The 19754-nt window shown below is 44.4% G+C and overlaps 2 protein-coding genes across 3 annotated transcripts; one reads left to right on the plus strand and one right to left on the minus strand.

Annotated features, from left to right (window-relative positions):
- Nucleotides 1-4192: 4192 nt before the first annotated feature.
- On the plus strand, nucleotides 4193-8765 carry LOC136550583 (alpha-galactosidase 3-like). 2 transcript variants are annotated; one of them, XM_066542196.1, is made up of 15 exons: nucleotides 4194-4492; nucleotides 4599-4657; nucleotides 5007-5063; nucleotides 5152-5186; nucleotides 5765-5868; nucleotides 5968-6040; nucleotides 6206-6264; nucleotides 6367-6432; nucleotides 6557-6640; nucleotides 6730-6794; nucleotides 6897-6979; nucleotides 7229-7319; nucleotides 7527-7585; nucleotides 8018-8158; nucleotides 8269-8765. In XM_066542196.1, the coding sequence occupies exons 1-15, from the start codon at nucleotides 4293-4295 to the stop codon at nucleotides 8374-8376; spliced, it is 1284 nt and encodes a 427-aa protein (XP_066398293.1). In that variant the 5' UTR covers nucleotides 4194-4292; the 3' UTR covers nucleotides 8377-8765. The 2 variants fall into 2 exon arrangements, with proteins under 2 accessions (XP_066398294.1, XP_066398293.1); XM_066542197.1 differs by lacking the exon at nucleotides 8269-8765 and having other exon boundaries at nucleotides 4193-4492; nucleotides 7229-7300; nucleotides 8018-8156.
- A 4255-nt stretch (nucleotides 8766-13020) lies between these two features.
- LOC136552925 (uncharacterized) lies at nucleotides 13021-19186 on the minus strand. The gene is made up of 9 exons (XM_066544498.1): nucleotides 18890-19186; nucleotides 16464-16649; nucleotides 16230-16322; nucleotides 15955-16137; nucleotides 15749-15851; nucleotides 15475-15657; nucleotides 14171-15306; nucleotides 13278-13885; nucleotides 13021-13096 (listed from the first exon to the last, which is right to left on the minus strand). The coding sequence occupies exons 1-9, from the start codon at nucleotides 19184-19186 to the stop codon at nucleotides 13021-13023; spliced, it is 2865 nt and encodes a 954-aa protein (XP_066400595.1).
- Between the last annotated feature and the right edge of the window lie 568 nt (nucleotides 19187-19754).

Raw genomic sequence — 19754 nt, forward strand, 5'->3', positions numbered from 1 at the left:
AGAACAGTGCGGGCTGGTCTTTTCTAAGTTTGGGTTTGGTCTTCGCGTGTTTCTTGCTCTGGCTTCCATAATATCCATGCAGGCCTTCATTGGTCGTCGACACATTGTTTAATTCTTGATCCTAACTATCCAAACAAATTAAAGCATATATCTCCGATGGAGATCAGATGAATCTCGTCGAAGATCTTGGATTGTGTAGTAGTGAAGTAACGCTTGGAGTCCTTCTGAGCCTTAGGACTTTCCTGGAAGTTGCGTTAGGGGGCGCGATGTTGGCGCCATCTGACGCTAGGCCGTGCTTTGGCCTGGTCCCTTCTAGTGAAGCCTCTTCATATGTGGTGACTCCGGTCTTTTTCTGGTCATGCCAATAAGTCCTCATTTTGAGGTAGTTTTACCTAATTTTGCAGCATACTCTGAAAAAACACAAGTTGTATTACAAGGACAGTGTTAGCGCCAAATGATATAAATTTAATGAATTTGGAAACATGAAATTGTTATATATATATATATATATATATATATATATATATATATATATATATATATATATATATATATATATATATATATATATATATATATAATTTACACTACCTCATGACAAACACTTTCGTGAGATGTTTTGCATACAGAAGCTTAGACCTGTTGATATTGGCGTGCTCAACATCCTCATGGATTGCTTACCCTAGAAAAAGTCTAGAGAATATGAGTTTCCAAACTAGCTCTAAACATGAAACCATAATTGGTCTCTTCGACTATTGCTACGGGCCAGTTTAGTTCCACCCCATTTTGCAAAATTTTTCAAGATTCTCCGTCACATCGAATCTTTAGACGCATGCATGAAGTATTAAATATAAATAAAAAATAAAACTAATTACACAGTTTAGACGAAATCCACGAGACGAATCTTTTAAGCCTAATTAGACTATGATTGGACACTATTTGCCAAATAACAACGAAAATGCTACAGTACCACTTTGCCAAAAAAAAAAAAAGGCATCCAAACAAGCCCTACGCTAGTGCCGATCTCAATAAGCCAAAGTTACATCTGAGTAAACAAAAACAACGGATTTCGTGTTAAACAGAGCAAAGCTGAGCCGTCGTGGAAACAAAAGCAAAAGCAACAGAAGAGAACCTGGTGAATGGTAACCACGGCATGCACGCCCGTACAGAGGTGAGCAGGGAAGGGAATCCGCTGGCATTCCAAGAGGACACGTCGTCCTCAGGCCAGGCGGCCCCTGACCCCTGTCCAGTCCAGGATGCGAGGCGAGGCCAAGTCCCCATGCTATGCTCGATGCTGCCTCAGGTGAAATGGACGTGTCTGTGCGTCTTCAGTTATCCACTGGTCGGTCTGCTCCTCGAATCGAGAGTAGGAGTAGCCCTGGCCAGCCGCTGCAGAACTGCAGTGCTGCCCCGTAGCAATGGAAAAAGCATAGCGCACTGTTCAGGCATGGTCACCAGTCACCACTCAAACTCACCCGTGCCACACTTCACTCCACAGTGACAGGCTAGAGCCAGAGCAACGCAACAAGCGCTAGCTGATGTCCTCGTCAGCTCGATCAGCTTCGGTCGTCAAGTGGCAAATGTGAAAAAAAAACAGGCGCCGATAACACCTTCCTGCTGTGCCGTCTGTGTGCCGATCGAGCTCGCTGGCCGGCCGTGCGGAAAGGAGGAACTGTGGATATGATGATCCTGATCCTGGCGTAGGAGTAGCCTGCAACTCCAATCCAATGCCGATGGGCCCGTTTCCTTCATTCCTTTCTTTTCAGGCGGATAGTGGCAGCAATGAGCAGGGCTGTGTGCGACCTTTATCTTTTTCCAGTTATTATCAGATATACTCCATACTAGCATCAAAAGGTTAGGAGGGGAAGAAAAAAGGATTCCGTAAAATAAAATGATGCAGCCACCACAGCAGGCAGCCATGAATGGAGGCATGGAGCCTACTGCTGCTATACTATACCACAGTGATCTAACAGTGGGAACGCAGAGGAGCATGCAGCTCAACAAGGAGCAGCAGACCCAACCCAAAAGCTCAGCTCGATCTGAGTGGGGCCTGGCCTTGCATTGTTCTTGTTCGCAGTCGCCGCAGCTTCAGCAGCAGCAGCAGGTAAGGTTCGTCAGTGCAGTGGAAGTCCACGGGCGAGAAGGCAGGCACCGGCCAGGCAGAGCGCAGAAATAGTACGCATGGCGGGAGGAGGACATGCGCAACGTACAAAGATTTCGCCATCTCTCCCAGGCAGCCAGGCCCCCCGTGATGATGGACCTGGCCTGACCAATGGCGACGTACGCGCAGCGCATGGGTGCCGAGCCGACGGTGGACAGAGATGTGGCTGGAGGTAGAGGGGAATGGGAACGGAAAGCTCCAACTGCTCAAGTGCTCTGCGCTGCGAGGAATGTCTCGCTTTCAGCTTTGAGGAACCATGGGAATGGGACAAAGTTGGTGTGGTGTGGTAGGTTTCGCCGTGCTCGTCCTTCAATTTCGTGTCAGGTCAGGTGTTGCCGTGGAGCAGAGGAGGGGAGGAGCCGAGCCCCGAGCGAGTGGCGTCAGGCTCCTGAGAGCGGCGGTGGTGGCTCGCCGTTGGCAGGCCGGCTAAATCTGATATATAGGCCCATGTCCGTCCGGCCTGCAACTGAGCGTTTGGGCCTCAAAGTCAAGTGTTTCATGGAACGGCCTCTGCCTTTTTTCCCTCTTTCTCTCTCTTTTTTTGAGATTGGTTTTCTTGCCCATGCTTTGAAATCTACTTGTGATTTTATCTTTATGTTTTTTTTTTCAATTTTGTGATTTATTTTTGTTTTTCTTGATTCTGAAGCCACCATTTGCCACTCTACAACTCTGTTAGTTGAAGGCCGAATAAGGTGAATTAAATAATTTTTTTTGATAATATTAACCCTTGAGCTTATCCTAATCCTCAGTTTTCACCGATGGTTAATTAAAAAAAAGAGAGCATGCTCCACTTGTTAAACATTGCTTAGATTTGACCATAAAACATTCCATCCGATGGTTAATTAAGCATGTGCCACTGGTTAACACATTGCTTAGATTTGACAGATGAGTTGTTAAGTACATCATCCAATCTGTTCACCTTCGTTCCTGCTACCCAATAGAAACTCAAGGACCATTTTATCCCCCCAACCAAACACATAACAGGACTGTCTCATTCTTGAAAACTAGGTTAAATCCATCTCGTTCCACCACACCCCAGACCAAACACACACGCTAAGTACCAATACTAATGTACTGTATTCTTCATCCGTGCACGTACACTTGGACGCATGGGGAATGGAATGCTCGGTACTCTATCGCTAGCGTGGAAGGCATAGCCTCGAATATGCCGTCCTATGGTGATGGATAGATGTGGCCACGACACGGGGCCAGTAGTGCACGCGTCTCGTGGACTACGATCTGATAGATGTGACGACCACGATGGTTACGTGACGTCGCCACCGCGCCGTCTCTGCGGCCATTGCATGCTCCCGTAGGGCCGTATCGCGTTCAGGTGAAGGTTAGAATTATGTTTTTTTTTTTCTGGACCGAGGGAGCAGGCCGTAGCCGTTCAAACCGCGGCAAGCGCACAAAGGGATCTGGAAAATCCTCGCTTATATGTATATATAAAAAGAAACCTAGAAACGAGAAATCCTCTTTCCCCCACTACAGTAGACTACTCCTTCAGTCCAGAAAAAAATACAATCATAGCTTTGAACTTGCACACGTGCACGAAAGGAGTAGACTAGATGGGGCAGATCCGTCTGTCGAATAGATGCATGGTCCTCTTGAATTTAGCTTGTGTTCTGCAACAGCTAGTACAGTAACTCACTAATAATTTTCTCATCTTTAGACGGCTAACAGTAATTTGAGATGGAGAGATTGGAGTATTCCCATTCATCTAGAAAGACCCGCCAAGCAGGGAGAAAAAAAATTCACTGATGGATCCTGAGCTGTTCGGCTGATATTAAAATTAGCTGATAAATCGATAGAACTGTTTTGTTGTTGAGAAAAATACTATAGTTTTGAGCTGATAAGTTCAAACCAACAGCCCCCAACCCCACCCAGCTGCCACCTGTCTCGCGTCTTTTTCTCCCATCCCCTGCTGCCCCTTCCAGGACTTGTCAATGCCATGTGGGCCCCCGATGATTGAAACACCCGCCGCGGGCGGCGTCGGCGTCCGCGTCCGTCATCACAAGACTCTTCTCGCACGCGTCGCCGCCCGCACCGCACAGATCAACAACCGCTCAAAATTCGGGGGAAGCGGGGAAGCAAGCGAGAGCAGGAGCAGGGCGCATCGCGAAGCGGAGAGATGGAGGTGGCGGCTCGCCTCCCCTTCCCCCTCCTCGTCGTCTCCGCCCTCCTCCTCCTCCTCTCGCCTCCGCGGCCGGCGGCGGCCGCGCCGCTGCGCATCCAGCCGCTCGCCACCGCCGCGCTGCGCCGCCTCTACGACACCTCCAACTACGGCAGGCTGCAGCTCAACAACGGCCTCGCGCTCACTCCGCAGATGGGGTAAGGAGGGTAACTCATGCCTGCAGGCTGCTGCTGCTGCCACGCTTGCTCTGCCTTCGCGCTTCGGCCAGCTCTAAATCAGTTCTACTACGTTGCGTGTGCGCAGGTGGAACAGCTGGAATTTCTTCGCCTGCAACATCAACGAGACGGTCATCCGCGAGACAGGTTCGGTTCCGGTTCTATCGCGGCCTCCACCTCCTAACTTGCGCTGCCAAATCCGGAGTTCCGCTACTCTAGTTTTAGTAACAACCGTTTCAAAGTTTTGACCCAATTCGTAATGGTCGCTTATTTGGTGCGCCCACCGCTGCTCAAAATACATTCAGTTAGGTCATATCATACATAGGTGAATGATTACTGTTGGATACATATGGGACTGCTTCGGTTCACTGTTCAAGTGTTCTTTGCAAGCAGCAACTAGTGTTTGCGTGGTGTGTGTGTGTGTGATAGCTGCCAAAATGCCTTCTCCAAAGCAGAGTTTGCTCAGACATGTTCTCCACCTGTTATTATTGAACAGCTGACGCGCTGGTGTCCACGGGACTGGCTGCGCTGGGCTACAACTTCCTAAATATTGGTATACCACTTGGCTCAATAGGACGGATTGTTTGGCTCCAGAGACTATTTTGTTTATCTTATCTTTCGTTTGTTGCTTACTTCTTCAGATGATTGCTGGTCCTACGTGAAAAGAGGAAAGCAGGTAATGGGACGCTTTCATTCCATGTTTTCCCAAATTATCTGTCAATTTGCATTTTGAGACATGCGCTGAAATTGATTAGGTAGTTAATGTGTAGTTTACTTGACCATTTGTATGTCATAATGTTCAAGCTTGGACAAAGTACTGATCAAATTGTCTTATTCGTTGCACTTGTTGAATGGCTCATTGTGTACTTCATTAGCAAAATGTATGTGTGACCATTTCTTCTGGTTTTGGTTAAAACTGGACCTCGGTACAGATATTCTAAATTGGGAAAATGTCTACTTTTGTATTACAATGCCCTTGTCTGTATACTGTTTATTCTCTGATTTTTGTTTCGACAAAATATTTTTTACAACTCTATACAGTGTTCTAAACTTTTCCATACAACATACCCTTCTGTATTTTTTTTTAGTTGCTCTGTTATATTTTTTTCGTTTTATTTTAAATTGAGTTTATCTGTATACCTTCATGGGTCACAAAATTGGCTTATTTCATCCCAAGATATACTAATACTGTAACACATGCATAAACAGCAGCTTATCTGTACAATTCTAATGGATCTTTCTTGTAACATTTAGGATCAATTGCTGCCTGATCCGAAGACTTTCCCTTCAGGCATCAAAGCCCTTTCAGATTATGTGCATGGGAAAGGTCTGAAACTTGGTATATACTCTGATGCTGGGTAAGTGAACATCTCAATTATAGAATTTCAAATTTCTGTATCTGCTGGACAGTTAACTTAGCATTGACAATAACAATCTCAATAAGATAAATCTTTCAGGAAATTTACTTGCCAAGTTCGACCTGGATCACTCGATCATGAAAATGACGATGCTGCGACCTTTGCTTCATGGGTATGTGCATGAAGCATCCACTAAACTACCGCTCTATACAATATTGATTTAAATTGTTCTTGTCAACCTACCTATTTGTGACTTCAGGACTTTAACTATGCTGAACTACCTTTAAACATGAAGATATTGTACTAATACATGAATATGAAAATTGTTTGTTTTCAGGGTATTGATTACCTAAAGTATGACAACTGCTACAATTTGGGAATAAAGCCTCAGAAAAGGCAAGAAGACTCATATATCTTCCCTTAGTGTTGATCACAGTTTAGAACACATATGGCCTTAACATGTGTGCTAAAGTTTGTTTCATGGTGTTATATTTGTAGATATCCTCCTATGCGAGATGCTCTTAACTCAACTGGGCGCCAAATATTCTACTCTTTGTGTGAATGGTAGGTCCCTTTCCTTGGGTGGGGTGGGGTGGGGGGGGGGGGGATACAGTTATATGTTATGCTTATCTTCAATGCTTGTTGAATTGAGATCTCTGTAATGTGCTATCATGCTATTTTAACTTAGGGGCCAGGATGATCCAGCCTTATGGGCTGGCAAAGTGGGCAATAGTTGGCGTACAACTGATGACATAACAGATACATGGAAAAGGTCTCTTTCCAGTCGAAAAAAGGGAAGATAACATTACCTCTGTTGATGTGCTCTCAAACTGACTTATTTACATATCTCGTGAAAACAAGCATGACAGACATTGCTGATAAGAACAACAAGTGGGCGTCATATGCTGGACCTGGTGGTTGGAATGGTAATTATGTTAGTGAGGAGTTCAATCTGTGTGCAATTTCCCGTGCTTTTCGGAATTTTCAATATACTGTTACTCTGTTATCGAACCTCTATTTCTCTGCAGACCCAGATATGCTGGAAGTAGGCAATGGTGGCATGACCTTAGCGGAGTATCGCTCACATTTTAGCATCTGGGCTCTCATGAAGGTAAGTTTTCATTGAGTTTGGACTGATGTTGTACGATCATATTTTTAATACTGCTTTAAGGTACTTGAGTAAAGGGGTAATGAGTTTTGAAAAATAAAAACTGTAGTTCATTGAAGATGATAATTGTTATCCAAGTATTACTAGTATCGATTCTCCACTTACTGATATTACATTTGGATGCGAGAAAGGAGATATTCTAATCCTAATGCGTTAACTGCTAGCAGTTCCTTATATACTGTTATGCTTCAGGCCCCTCTATTAATTGGCTGTGATGTCAGAAACATGACTTCTGAAACAATGGAAATATTGAGCAACAAAGAGGTAATTCAAGTTAACCAAGGTATTATTCTGATTCTTCTTTGGGAGAGAACATGTTATCATGGTTTAGCATCACAGGCTATAAATATATGTTTTTACATAGCAACTGACAACCTTCTCCTTTTCTGTACATAATTTCCCAACATACCTTATCCAGCAGAACAGTTAAATTGATAATGTTCATATAATTACATAAACCATTGAGTTGCATGTGTTGTATTTTCTGCAGATCCTCTTGGAGTTCAAGGTAGAAAAATTTTAGGAGAAGGAAAATATGGATGCCGCGAGGTGATTTGACTGTCCATTTCCCACTTGTTATAGACTCTGTTATAGCCACAGGGTTGTCCTATTGTAAAATATAATTAGGACCATAGTGCGTGAGAGTTTTTTCAGTATTGTAGCCTATGCATGATCAATTTAGAATTTAGTAACTTTTTTTATTTGGTTTTTACCCAACAAGCAACAGCCTAGCAATGTGCACGCCTGTAGGTTGTTAATTTGATGTATTAGGCAAAAGCTTCTGTCATATTCATTGGCATCCAAATCTGCAGGCAGTATTTGATTAATTTTTGCATTTGTGATCAAGTGAATCACAAGTTTTTTTAGTAGAGTAGCTGATTCATGCCTGCATAGACGGCCATCAGAGATGGAACTTGTTTGCCCAGTTTCAACTTTCAGTGCATCAGTACATCAAGCTCACAATGTTACTCGTGGCTGCAGGTGTGGGCTGGTCCCCTGTCTGGAAATCGGCTTGTTATTGCCCTATGGAACCGTTGTTCAGAGACTGCTAATATTACAATGAGACTGCCAGCAGTAGGCCTTGATGGATCAGCTGCCTATTCTGTTAGGGACCTGTGGAAGGTAATATAAGCCAAAAAAAAGTTTGCTATTAAGTGTGGGAATTCAGTTCACCTTTCAAGCACTGGGTCAACAAAAACCAGTTCTCATGAAATTTGCATTGTTCCTTTCAGCATGAAACTCTATCAGAAAATGTCATAGGAACTTTTGGCGCTCAAGTTGACGTGCATGGTACCAAGATGTACATCTTTTCTCCTGCAACCAGTGTCGCTTCAATTTGATCAGAACCGGTCAATCACGCTATATTCAAGGATATCACGACAACAAACACCTCCATTTTTTTTCCTGCTGCAGTCTGTCCCACTCAAGTGCAGAAGCCCACTTCGTGCAGAATTGTCTCATCAATGTTTGCCATTTCTCACGATCACGATGTAGTTTTCTTTATGTTTCTTCTGTTCATGTAAGGTGTACTGCTAATGAGGTGGCTCATATGTTGGCTAGACTGAGCGAGCTCGCTACTCGGTGTACCGGCATTGCATCCTGGGGGCGTCCAGGATCGTGTACGATTTGAAACTGTCTGAACCAATGAGCCAACCTTGATGTAAAACAAAGTCGTGAAAATACAGCTTCACCCGCGGGGGCCGGACTGCCTGCCGGGGTGCACCGTGTACGCGCGCGGTCGGCAGACACGTTTTATTTATTTATTTTTGGTGCAGGCACTTCTCGTTAAGTTGTACCACCTCGCCAGTTAGCACATATCCCAAGCAGCTAAATAATCTGTCCTCAACAGACGCGTCGCCGAGCCAAGTAGCGATGGCTTGTCACCCTAGCGGGGGCATTTAAGGTGGTGCGGATGCCAGATGGTGGTGGCTCTTTGGGCCCTGGACCTAAGGATGGCAACGAGTATATACCCGTCGGGTATCGCCGGAACGTTCTCTTCCCTGTTACGGAAAATTCGTCCCGTCCCCGTCCCCATTAACTGTCTCGGGTATAGATTCTTGCCCATTCCCGTACCCGTCGGGTATCGGTCGGGACGAGCAAAGGTGGCAGAGAGACCGAACTGAGGAAGCGAGGGGCACGAGCGCTCGTGAGACAGGCGTGCTTGTGCTGCTGGCGGAGATGGTGAGCAAAAATTGAACGAGGGTTCCTAGAACACACAAATTATATATATGACTGTTCAGATTTGGACCAAAATATCTATATTGAGCTTCTTTGGGCCTAATACTCGCATGACAGCTCAAATAGTCGGGTTCCCCAACGGGTAACGGGGACGGGTAAACAGGGAACGTTTCCGTACCCGCTATACCCGTCGGGTATGGATTCTTGCCCATTTAGATGCCCGCGGGTAAAGATATGATCCCATCCCCATTCCCTAATGGATCAAATACCCGTCGGGTATCGGGTATCGGGTCCCCGTTGCCATCCTTACCTGGACCTGTGATTGCTTTCGCGGCCCGCTTTCCCAGGTTTGAGTAGTGGCCTCGCATGTCGCAATACCCTTTAGGTGGACAATGCGTGAGTTGCTGGTAGCCTCAAAATGGCCAAAACCGTTCACTTCCTCTAAACTTGGAAGGGTAATGGGCCCCCATTGCATCGCAGGTCCATTAGGCCTTTGGCAGACCACCATTTTTTATGGTTTGTTTCCTGTATATAATTATTTTATGTTATTGCCTAGGCCCACTGCATCGCAGGCCCATTGGGCCTTTGGCAGACTATTATTTTTATTATTTATTTCCTGTAATTTTATGTCTTTTTCATATCATTTTTACACGCCGTCAATGTAGAACAACCGATTGAAAAAAGAACAATTATATTAATTTTGAAAGAACAGTGTTACGTATTTATACTAACCTCTTTGGTAGACCACCAATTTTAAATTATTTGTTTCATGTCATCTTTACCAGCGTGAATGAAGAATAACACATTAAAAAAAAACTTAATCCGTGGTGGCTAGACAGCCTCGGGTATTTCAGTTTTAGAAGATCTTTCCACGCGTATTGAGAAAACCCTTGAATTCCTGCCCCACCCATGCGTAGCGGCACCGTAGCTCCGTGAGATAAGCTGGTCACAGACCTGTGCTCGGGACGTGGGACAGACGAGGGAGTTTTTTCCTCCACCCTGGTCGCTGTGGCCAAAGCCATGAGAGTGAGTCCCTCGAGACTTGAACTCCGACTATCCGGGGGAGGTACTGAGCCTGCACTAACCACTCGGTCAGCTGGCCGTTCCCAGTAACATATTTGTTAAAAAAGAACAATCATATTGATTTTGAATGAACAGTTACATATTTATACTAACCGAAGAGCATATTTACACTTGTTTGAAAGGAAATGCCCCTACCGAAGGGTTGCATAAGATCTCTACTTCTAAAAAGTCTCACGGGGGCGCGTTTGAGAGGGGAGCCCGTCGTCTAGGAACAAAGGGATAAAAGCCAGGAAGGGCCTGACGTAAAATGGTCCCGCTAGGTCTTTTTTTTTTTTGTAACGAAATGACTAAAATAAATAAATCAAAAGGCACGTTTCATAACGACATTTGCTGATGGCATTCGAGAATATCCATCTATCTTCGTCTAGAATAGAGACATATATATGTGGATACATTTTTTTATAAACTTCATCAAAAGTAAAAGATTAATTAATACAAACCTTAGGGTCCGTTTGCATAGTCCAAGATCCAGATCGAATATGTATATTTTTAGATTTATTAAAAGTGGTTTAATTATATATCTAGTCCAAACTATAACAGAAATGCTGGGAATATAACTCTAATCCGTTATTGTTTTTGAGCTACAAATACATTGCTCTAAGAAACCCATTCAACTAAAATTACACACTTTGTCTTTTAGATAGAGCGAGTAGCCTCCAAGATCTCCCTGAATGGAAGGAATGTTTTGACTTTTGGCCTTCGTTCTCACGAAAGAGATTGGTCAAGAAGGTAAGTTTATACCAATCCTTTATCATTTTCAATGATTGCACTTTAATTTGTGCCTTAAAGCTAGGGTTTTGTGGTTCTGACATAGAGAGGGCATGGGGTATTTTAGTATTTCTGACATAAAATTAGCTAAAGTTTGTGGCTGATGCTCTCTTAATTGAGTAGCTTAGCATGTTTCTCCAAATACATAGCAATAATTGAATACTTGTGGAGCCTAGGAGCCCCATCATGAATTACTAATTTAAAATCATTATATATGTGATTTAAATTAGTGTTTTTATCCACATATTTGTTTTGGTCATTTAGTAACTTGCTTCTCTAAGTATAACGCACCTAGATATATAACCTCATATATTGTTTCCAATAAATTCTCCATGGAACGTCTATATGGGGATCCACCTAGATATTTAGTTATCTAATTGTTCCCATATCAATCTCTTACTGAATAGATTATATATAATTAGTTAATGAAAAAAGTGAATATCTTTCACTAATTTATGCATTTAATGATATTCCTTGATAGTTCCATTATATTAACCTTTTGATGTTTATGACTTTATTTTTACGGATTTATGTTTTGGTTGAATTAAAAGGTTGGAGGACATGCATTCTATTGCCCTGAAGAGTAAAATTCACCGTCAGTCCTAAACTTCCTTATCCACAAACTTCCATAGTAGCATATGTGGGTCCCTAAACTTTATGAGCGGTGTCATTTTAGTCCATAAACTTTCAAGGTAATCATTGTCGGTCCATAAACTTGGTTGGTGGTCATCCTGGTACTTGAATTTCAAAAATAGTATATTCTTGTCTCTAACTTGCTTTCAGGTCTCATCCGGGTTCAAACAAGACCTAACCCTCTCTGTACACTGACTGTGCCTTTGACGTGGACCTAAAATGTGGGGTCCACGTCCACCTATCCTCTCTATCTCTATGACTATGAAGAATGGAAAAACATCTTCACGGTTCCACTCGTCATCCGTTGTTTGCTTCGTTCGTCACCCGCTTTATCCATTGCTTCCCTCGTGACCCCGTAGAAATCACGTACATACAAAATAGACCCTCCCGCTCCCCATGTCCGCCCGACCGCCCTTCCACCGAAAAATAATAAAAAAGAAAAAACGACATGCCTTTCCCACAGTGCCCTGGCCCCACTCCTGACTTCCCCGCTCCTCTCGGTCAATCGACACTCAACTCTCGTTCCACCCAATCTTGCCCGGTGTACCACGTCGGTGTGCAGAGTGGGCTAAGTCCTATTTAGATCTAGATGAGACCCGAAATCAACTTTTTAGGGGCATGAATATACTGTTTTGGAACTTTGTGGACTGGGATAACACCGCCATCTAAATTCGGGGGACCATTGGTGATCACTTTAAAAGTTCATGGACTAGGATGACATCGGTGGTCAAGTTTAGGAATCTACATATTACTTTGGAAATTTGTGGACGGGGATGACACCGCCGGCCAAGTTTACGGACCGACTAAATTTTACTTGTCCCTTGATACTAGGGTCGCTATACATATCATGTCTCGATAAGTAATGCACGGAAGCAATAAAACAGAAACAACAAACTGCTGCACCTAAATGCCTTTTCTTCATTTCTCTATTTTCAAATCAAAAACTAAACAAGCAAATCTACAGAATCACGGTTCCTTTTTTGGGGGAACATTTTCCACTTCTCCTGCCCAAAATTTTTTTGGATTGTCTATGCTGAAGACGAAACTATATTGCTACACTACGCCTTCTAGGTGTTGCTTATCTAAGGAAAGGATTCATCATCATCTAAAAAGAAATAAAGGTGAGACGAGGATTATAGTTGTTTTACACGGCACCACACTGCCACCATATCACGAAGGCTAATAGCATCTAAACTTGCTACGCTGTCGGACGAAAATCCTGCTGGGGCACCTATCTGACATCCCGCTGCAACTCCGAGCTTCTTCCCGTCATTAACTTCTACCACTACGATTAGCTGGATTATCTCAATGTCCTGTCAGTCTCAGCGGCAACCAGCTTGGAGGGGAGGGAAATCAGCTTCATCTCTCAGTTGGTACATCTCTTCATTCTCTTCTGACCTGCACGTTTTCACTAAAAATATTATGGGAATTTCTTGACTCGAATTACTTCTGATACAACAAAACTGCAGACTTAATGGGGTCCTAAACTGCAACAACATGAGCTACATGTTCCAAGCAGTAAAACACTGCAAGTTACTGATCGCATAAAAATTATACACTATGAGATGGAAATGAATACCTGCTTTTGGTTTCAACAGCCTTAGCGCTCGGCGCCACTGAAGCAGGGGCTTCAGCAGGCGTCTTGCTAACAGGGGGAGGTACTACTTCAGCTCTCTTTCTAGTGGGGAGCGCTGGGAATGCTTCCTCAAACTGTGTTGAGGCTGAGGAAAGTCCCAACGAGAAAGGCCCCAAGGATCCAACCTCGTTTTCTGCCGCATGTAAAAAATCTTCTGTGGCAGGTGAGGAAGGCTGAAAGGTAGGATTTCCTTGACCATTTTGAGGAAGTACTATCCCTGACGAAGATGATGGTGGCATTGTCTGTCTTCCCTCAACAAAATCTCTTCCTAATGCCTGTTTGGTTCCACCGTCTGTTGCTACATGCTCCTTGAAACGAACAAAATCTCCATCCGGAACTGAGCTCTTGCTTGAATAACCATTCTGCTGCGCACTGTTTTGCTTCTTCGGTGATTGATTTGTTGCACTTTGAGCTATGGCATCTTCAGTTTGTGAGCCAGAATATCCTTGCTCAGCTGAGTAATACCGACGATCAGATAACCTCTGTCTTTGTTTTCTTGCTCGTATTATTTCTCTTTCAAGCGTTATACGCTCCCTGTATGTATGATAATCCTGGAAATCAAAACATGAACAGAGATTGAATAAGTAACCACTTGAAGAAGGTTTTACAAATAAACATGGTCACATACTATCTGGTTATACAAAAACTACGCCCATGTAGCGTACAAAAATTTGAATCAGAGATTTGGTAACGAAGCAATTTTTCCTGACAGTGATGTATTAACAAACCATTTACCCTTAAAAGGAAATAAGAAATCATGCAAGAGCTCGATGAATTTACTGAAAAAGCGCAAATAAGGAAACAAACAAATAAGATCTTGTGATAAGAGTTTGTACCACATTGGGAATGTATGTGCCAGTTCCATGCGTCTTAGGAGAGAAACAAAACCAAGAAACAGGATAGTTATCTGAATTGGTTGAAGGAGATGAAGGAAATGTTGATCCGTTGGGGGACAATGGTATATTCTGCTGCCAAACCATATCCACTTGGGCCTCGGCATGTGGTTGTTGTGAATCATCTCCTGTGCTATGAGAACAATACACAGGAGATAGTTTCCTTCTCTCGCTATCAGTAGATGAAGCTAATGACAGGCTTGAGGATCTAGTGCTAGTTTTCAACTTCAAGATCATGTCTGGCATCTTGAAAGAATCCTCATCTAGCATATCAGCTAAACATGCTTCTTCAACAGCCTGCCGGAGTTCATCAAACAAAGACTCCAGGTGGTACTGAACTTTGCGAAGGCATCCCAAGTGCAGCTCCAGATCACCTGAGAGATCCAGCATATTTGACAGCAAGAAGGGTGGGAATAGCTTTTTTCCTGCACGGGGAGCAGTCCAATCTGACTCATCAACAAAACAAGAACTGCAAAAATCCAAGATATTTGCACTAGTCGAGTTATTCGATATATGCGCGGGATGCTCTGCATAAATCTGTTGTGGTACATTTACTCTACTGATCTGGTGTAAATCTTCCTCTGCTGCATAATTCTCCAAGCACTCTTTACTGTTGCCATTACCATTATCTTGAGAAAAGGATGAGTGGCTCCTTAAACTTGCTAAAGTTGATGGATTTTCTTTGAAATCAGATGTATATTCCATGAACCAGATTTTATTCCAAGGAAGATCCTGAATAAGACCAGGCAAATACTTACCTGAATTCTTATGCACATCTGTCACACTTGAGTCCTTGTCTGGCAGTTTCGATGAATGACACGAACTTCCGTTTTCAACCTCATTCATGGAAGAAGATTTACACCTCGATCCATCTTCACTAAGTGCCCTCTCAGGACCAAGCAAGGGTTGGAATGAACTACAAGTGTCAATGTCTGGTCTTTCTCCCTTTCCATGTCTCTTCAGCGTGTTTGCGAAAAATCCGTAAATTTCATCACGAATGTACTCGGAGGGTAACATGAGAATTTGACCAAGCTTTTGTGCTCCAAACGATAAAGCACTGCGTATGCGATAAAAGTTTGCTGCACAAGATTAGCATATGTAAGAATCCTCCACTAAAAGGATTTTTAGTATACGTGCAGCAAAAAATCTGGTAAACATCCACACACACGCACGGTATTTCGAAAACATAATAAATGAGGTGACACAGTATATAATAGAATGAATTAGTGCCTTTTTTTTATTCTAACCTTTACTGACACTTCTGCCGAGATTATTATTCGCCTTGAGTGGATCAATTATGTTTAAAAACTTCTGGCGGAACTGTGTGTCGCATCCCTCAAACTCATTTGGAATTACAACAAGTCTATCCAAATAGCCTTGTTGGAATTCCTTGCCAAGCAATAATTCGCCTTGTACTTCTGTAGGTTCCACTGCAAATTGCAAATTTTAATAATTAGACAATAGATCATACCACTGGTGATTTATCAACAAAACAAAATAAAACAAGAACATATGACCCACCAGTTAAGTTCGGTAATGATGACAAATCAACAGGACCATTTAAGCTAATGCCATATCGATCCCAGTCAAACTTGCTAAAATATTCCAAAAACCTATAAAGGGCCTGTCAAAAAAAGCAGGTAGTACATGCAAAAGAGTTAGTTTGAATATCACTTAAACATATTTGTAAGAGCTCAAAAGAAGTTCTGAATTCCAAAAATTATTACCTCCATAGGACCATGCAGAGACTTGTGGAACATATTGAATATGTAAAGAATAAGTGTTTCCAAGGCATAAGTAGATATCAGTCCATGATGGGCTCCTAATATGCGACTTTCATGGTAGCACCAAGCCTTGATTAACATAATGCTCCTTTTGAACAAATGGTTTTTGCCAATCTGACGGTCAACCTAAAGCAATAACAGTAACTCGTTCAATGTATAGTGTTTTTCAAACCCAGAAAGTGCATGTGGAGCAAAAATTCACGTTTGCATTTGCTTACCAGCTCAAGAAAGCAGAACGTGGACACACCCCCAATCTGGTTGAAAGAGACATCCACGATAATGTTCTCAATAATACATTTTATGAGCTTAACCTAGTTGAACAATAAAACCAAAGTTAGCACACGGGCAATATCAAAATGTATCAAGAAAAAAATAATGTGTATCAAGTATCAACTACTTTGACAGAAAAGTGGGTTAAACATAAGATGCACAAATAGGAATATGCACTGTACCTCAGCGTTGATGAAGTGCAAGCCTGTCAGTTTCAACTCGGCGTCACAGTTTTCCTGTTCCGACTCGAGCATCCTGCGGACATCATCGATGAATGTACTGTTTAACCATGTGTTCCCCAGTACGGTTATATCAACGTCGCCATCGGGGAGATACGTCCTCAGCGGCACTGATCCAAATGCAAAGACCTGGATTGTATGATAATACAAAAAACAATGTTATTTCAGTGCAAAATGTGCTAATGTTCAAAATAAAGGAGATAATGTGCTGCACACTAATAGCAAATCCACCGAGAAAATGTGCTGCACACTAATAGCCAAACCACTGAGACAATGTAACATGCATTTCAATTGACATTAGTGGATCTGTGGATGTGGTGTGTACGAACTACTGTCGAACATCTATAAACACCAACACGATGCTTCTTATACGGTTTTAATTGCATACAAAACAGATCTCATGCGTGCACCACAGTTGAATGCAGTACGGTGTCAGGAAGTGGAAGGAACCTATGCTGATCAACCTAGTCACATTGGCCCCGTTCGGTTTACCTCATATTCGGCTTGTTCGGCTTGTTTTTCAGCCGGAACTGTGTTTTTCTCTCACGATAATTCAGCCAGAACAGTGTTTTTCAACCAGTTTCAGCTAAGATTCAGCAAGCCGAACGGGGCCGCAACATGTCGAGGAGGTTGACATGAAGGTGGTCGCCATAGCTTTGAGTAAATATAAATATCAATAGGATATGCAGCATCGGCCTAATTTTTCAGGCCCTGCATGCCGCACACTCATCTAAGGTATATCGTATACGCATGTCGCCGCAGCACGTACGTAGCGCAGATGGCACTAGATATGGTGTCGAGAAAAGCTATTAGTTGCCGATGCTGCTCGATTCAGGCACGTGAGATGGTAGGCACTAGGCAGCCACTACGGCCGGTGTCAAGCAAAGCTCATATATAGTTGCCGAAGCCTTTTTTTTTTTTTTTTTTTTTTTTTTTTTTTTTTTTTTTGTGTGTGCCGAAGCCTGTTCGATTCAGGCACGTGAGATGTGAGATGAACTACCCAGGAACCCACATCACAGGTCACCTGCGATGCATCGGCGCATGCACCTAGATTACGAGCCTGACACGATCACGGGTTCAGGACACGGCGAAGGCCTAGGATGGGTCGTGTCTTTTCTCTGAAGACACGGAAAAAGCTACAAGCTATACACAGGAGGCCGCAGTCCACGACAGAAACAGAAACAGTCTAATCGATCGTGCCCAGAAATGTCCTAATATCGCCGGCTTAACAAAACCTGTACGTACTTGGTAGCAACAGGGTAAAAAAGTGGAAGCAAGGTATAATCCAGTTACGTAATAATTTTTAAATAGTCAAATTACTTAATTACACGAACATAAAAGGACAAAAAAATACATTTGACCCGAAAATGGACCTGAAAATACTAGCCACTGCACATGACGTGATGCATGCTACCTGGCGTGACATAAGGGTTCTAGTAATCCAAGTGCTAAGACTGACGAGTCGACTGAATGATTAGTCGGAAAGGGACATGGAAGTATGGATCAAGAATTAATAAACAGAATATCCCTAATCCCAATCCCAGCGGCTAGGTGAAGGAAAACTACAGGAGCATGCATGGAATGGCCGGAATTAGCATAGGCACACACATACGCGCATGACGAAAACAGAAACAGCCATGGACGGACGACGGATGCACGTACGTGCGGCTGCGGCCTTTTCGCTAAAGACGCGGAGAAAGCTACGACCTACATACGCTACGGCGACAGCGACCACAGTCCACGTCACGTCACTAAACACATTTCTTTTTCTCGCGCTAGCGACAGGCCCGCCGGGGCACGGTGAAAGCGGGGGCGAAGGCGACAGATCGATTTGACCATCGTGCTGGCTGTAAAAACTAATAAAGAAATAAAAACTGAGAGAGAAATTAGCTCCGACAGCACAATAAGCATGCGATAGTCAACGGCAATCAGTAAAATAGGACGACCATACATACATACATATGGGAGTACTATAATCCAATCACACATATGAACATCTCCACGAGCAGAACCTGCTAGGACCCAGGTCTTAGCTAGAAGAAAGCGACGGCGTGCAGTACGCGGCGATGCGATTGGGATCGGGGATTGCGGGTACGCAGCAGCGGGCCAGCGGCACGAGGCTTCCGTTCCGGGAATGGAAGCAAGCAGCAAAGACCAAGCAGCGCCGCCGCACGACACGAAAACGAAACGGAAAGCTAAACCCCTTCCCTTCTCTCCCTCCCGAAGCTGACGACGACGACGCGCGGCGGCCGGGCAAGCGGCGGGCGACAGGGAGACGCTAGGGAGCTAGCGCTGGCGCTCGCGAGAAAATAAACGGCTCCCTCGGGTAGGGAGATGGAGAGGGATCGGAGCGGGGGGTACGCACGCACCTCGCAACCGAGGGAGGAGCCGATGAGTCGCCTGAGGTAGCTGATGACGTCCTGGCGGCGCCGCTCCGCCTCCTGGGTGGGGTGGACGCGCAGCACCACCTCGCCGGCGGCCGCCTCCGCGGCACGCACCGCGTCCCGCCGGATCTCCGACGGCGGTGGCGCCCTCCTCGCCATCACCGCCGCCAGCGTCTCCCTCTCGCCTCCGCTGCCGCTCGCGCCGGCAGCGGCAGCGGCCATCCCCAACGGGAGCGCCCACCCGCCGTCCGCTCCCTGGCCGCGGCCGCCGAAGTACGCCATTGGAGCCGGGGGAGGAATCCAATCGATCGGAACGAATGGAAAGCGCCGCGGGCGGAATCGGAGGGGTTTTCGCCCTCCGAGGCAGGAAAAGATTTCTCCCCTTCTCCTTTGGGGTCGGGTCGGGTCGGGTCTCCTCTGGTCCGCTCGGGGATCCAGGTGGAGTTGGTTTGGTTTCTTCGGCTGCGGCTGGCTGCCCGAGGTGGTGGGCTCTGGCTGTCTAGCTCCGCACTCGCCTGCCGCTGCTTATATAGGCGAGGCCACCGCAACGGGCCCGCGTGGTGCGTGCCTGTGCCTGTGCCTGTGCCTGTGCCCTGCTGTGGCTGTGGTGGCTTCGTTACCTCTAGATATATAGATATGATAGAGGATTCTGCTTTTCTTTAAAATAATCGATAGACTATTTAATTTGTTGGGTGCATATATATATGGACAAATTAAAGGAAGAAGATGTGGATGACTGCCAAAACCAGGGGCACGCAGGGGCTAGCCCTGATGTATTGTGGTATTTAGAGTATTTTGATTGATCTGATATGGTAACTATATATGCATGTATGCATGGTTGCTGTGAATA

This window comes from Miscanthus floridulus, chromosome 4 (assembly GCF_019320115.1).
Source record: "Miscanthus floridulus cultivar M001 chromosome 4, ASM1932011v1, whole genome shotgun sequence".
In the NCBI taxonomy this organism is placed as follows: domain Eukaryota; kingdom Viridiplantae; phylum Streptophyta; class Magnoliopsida; order Poales; family Poaceae; genus Miscanthus; species Miscanthus floridulus.

Coding starts and splice junctions, on each gene's coding strand:
- LOC136550583 (XM_066542196.1), top strand. CDS start 4,293: ATGGAGGTGGCGGCTCGCCTCCCCTTCCCCCTCCTCGTCGTCTCCGCC. Junction 6,265..6,366: donor GGAATAAAGCCTCAGAAAAG/GCAAGAAGACTC, acceptor TTATATTTGTAG/ATATCCTCCTATGCGAGATG. Junction 7,586..8,017: donor GAAAATATGGATGCCGCGAG/GTGATTTGACTG, acceptor TCGTGGCTGCAG/GTGTGGGCTGGTCCCCTGTC.
- LOC136552925 (XM_066544498.1), bottom strand. CDS start 19,186: ATGGCGTACTTCGGCGGCCGCGGCCAGGGAGCGGACGGCGGGTGGGCG. Junction 16,323..16,463: donor TGCACTTCATCAACGCTGAG/GTACAGTGCATA, acceptor TTGTTCAACTAG/GTTAAGCTCATAAAATGTAT. Junction 15,852..15,954: donor CTCTGCATGGTCCTATGGAG/GTAATAATTTTT, acceptor TTTTTTTGACAG/GCCCTTTATAGGTTTTTGGA.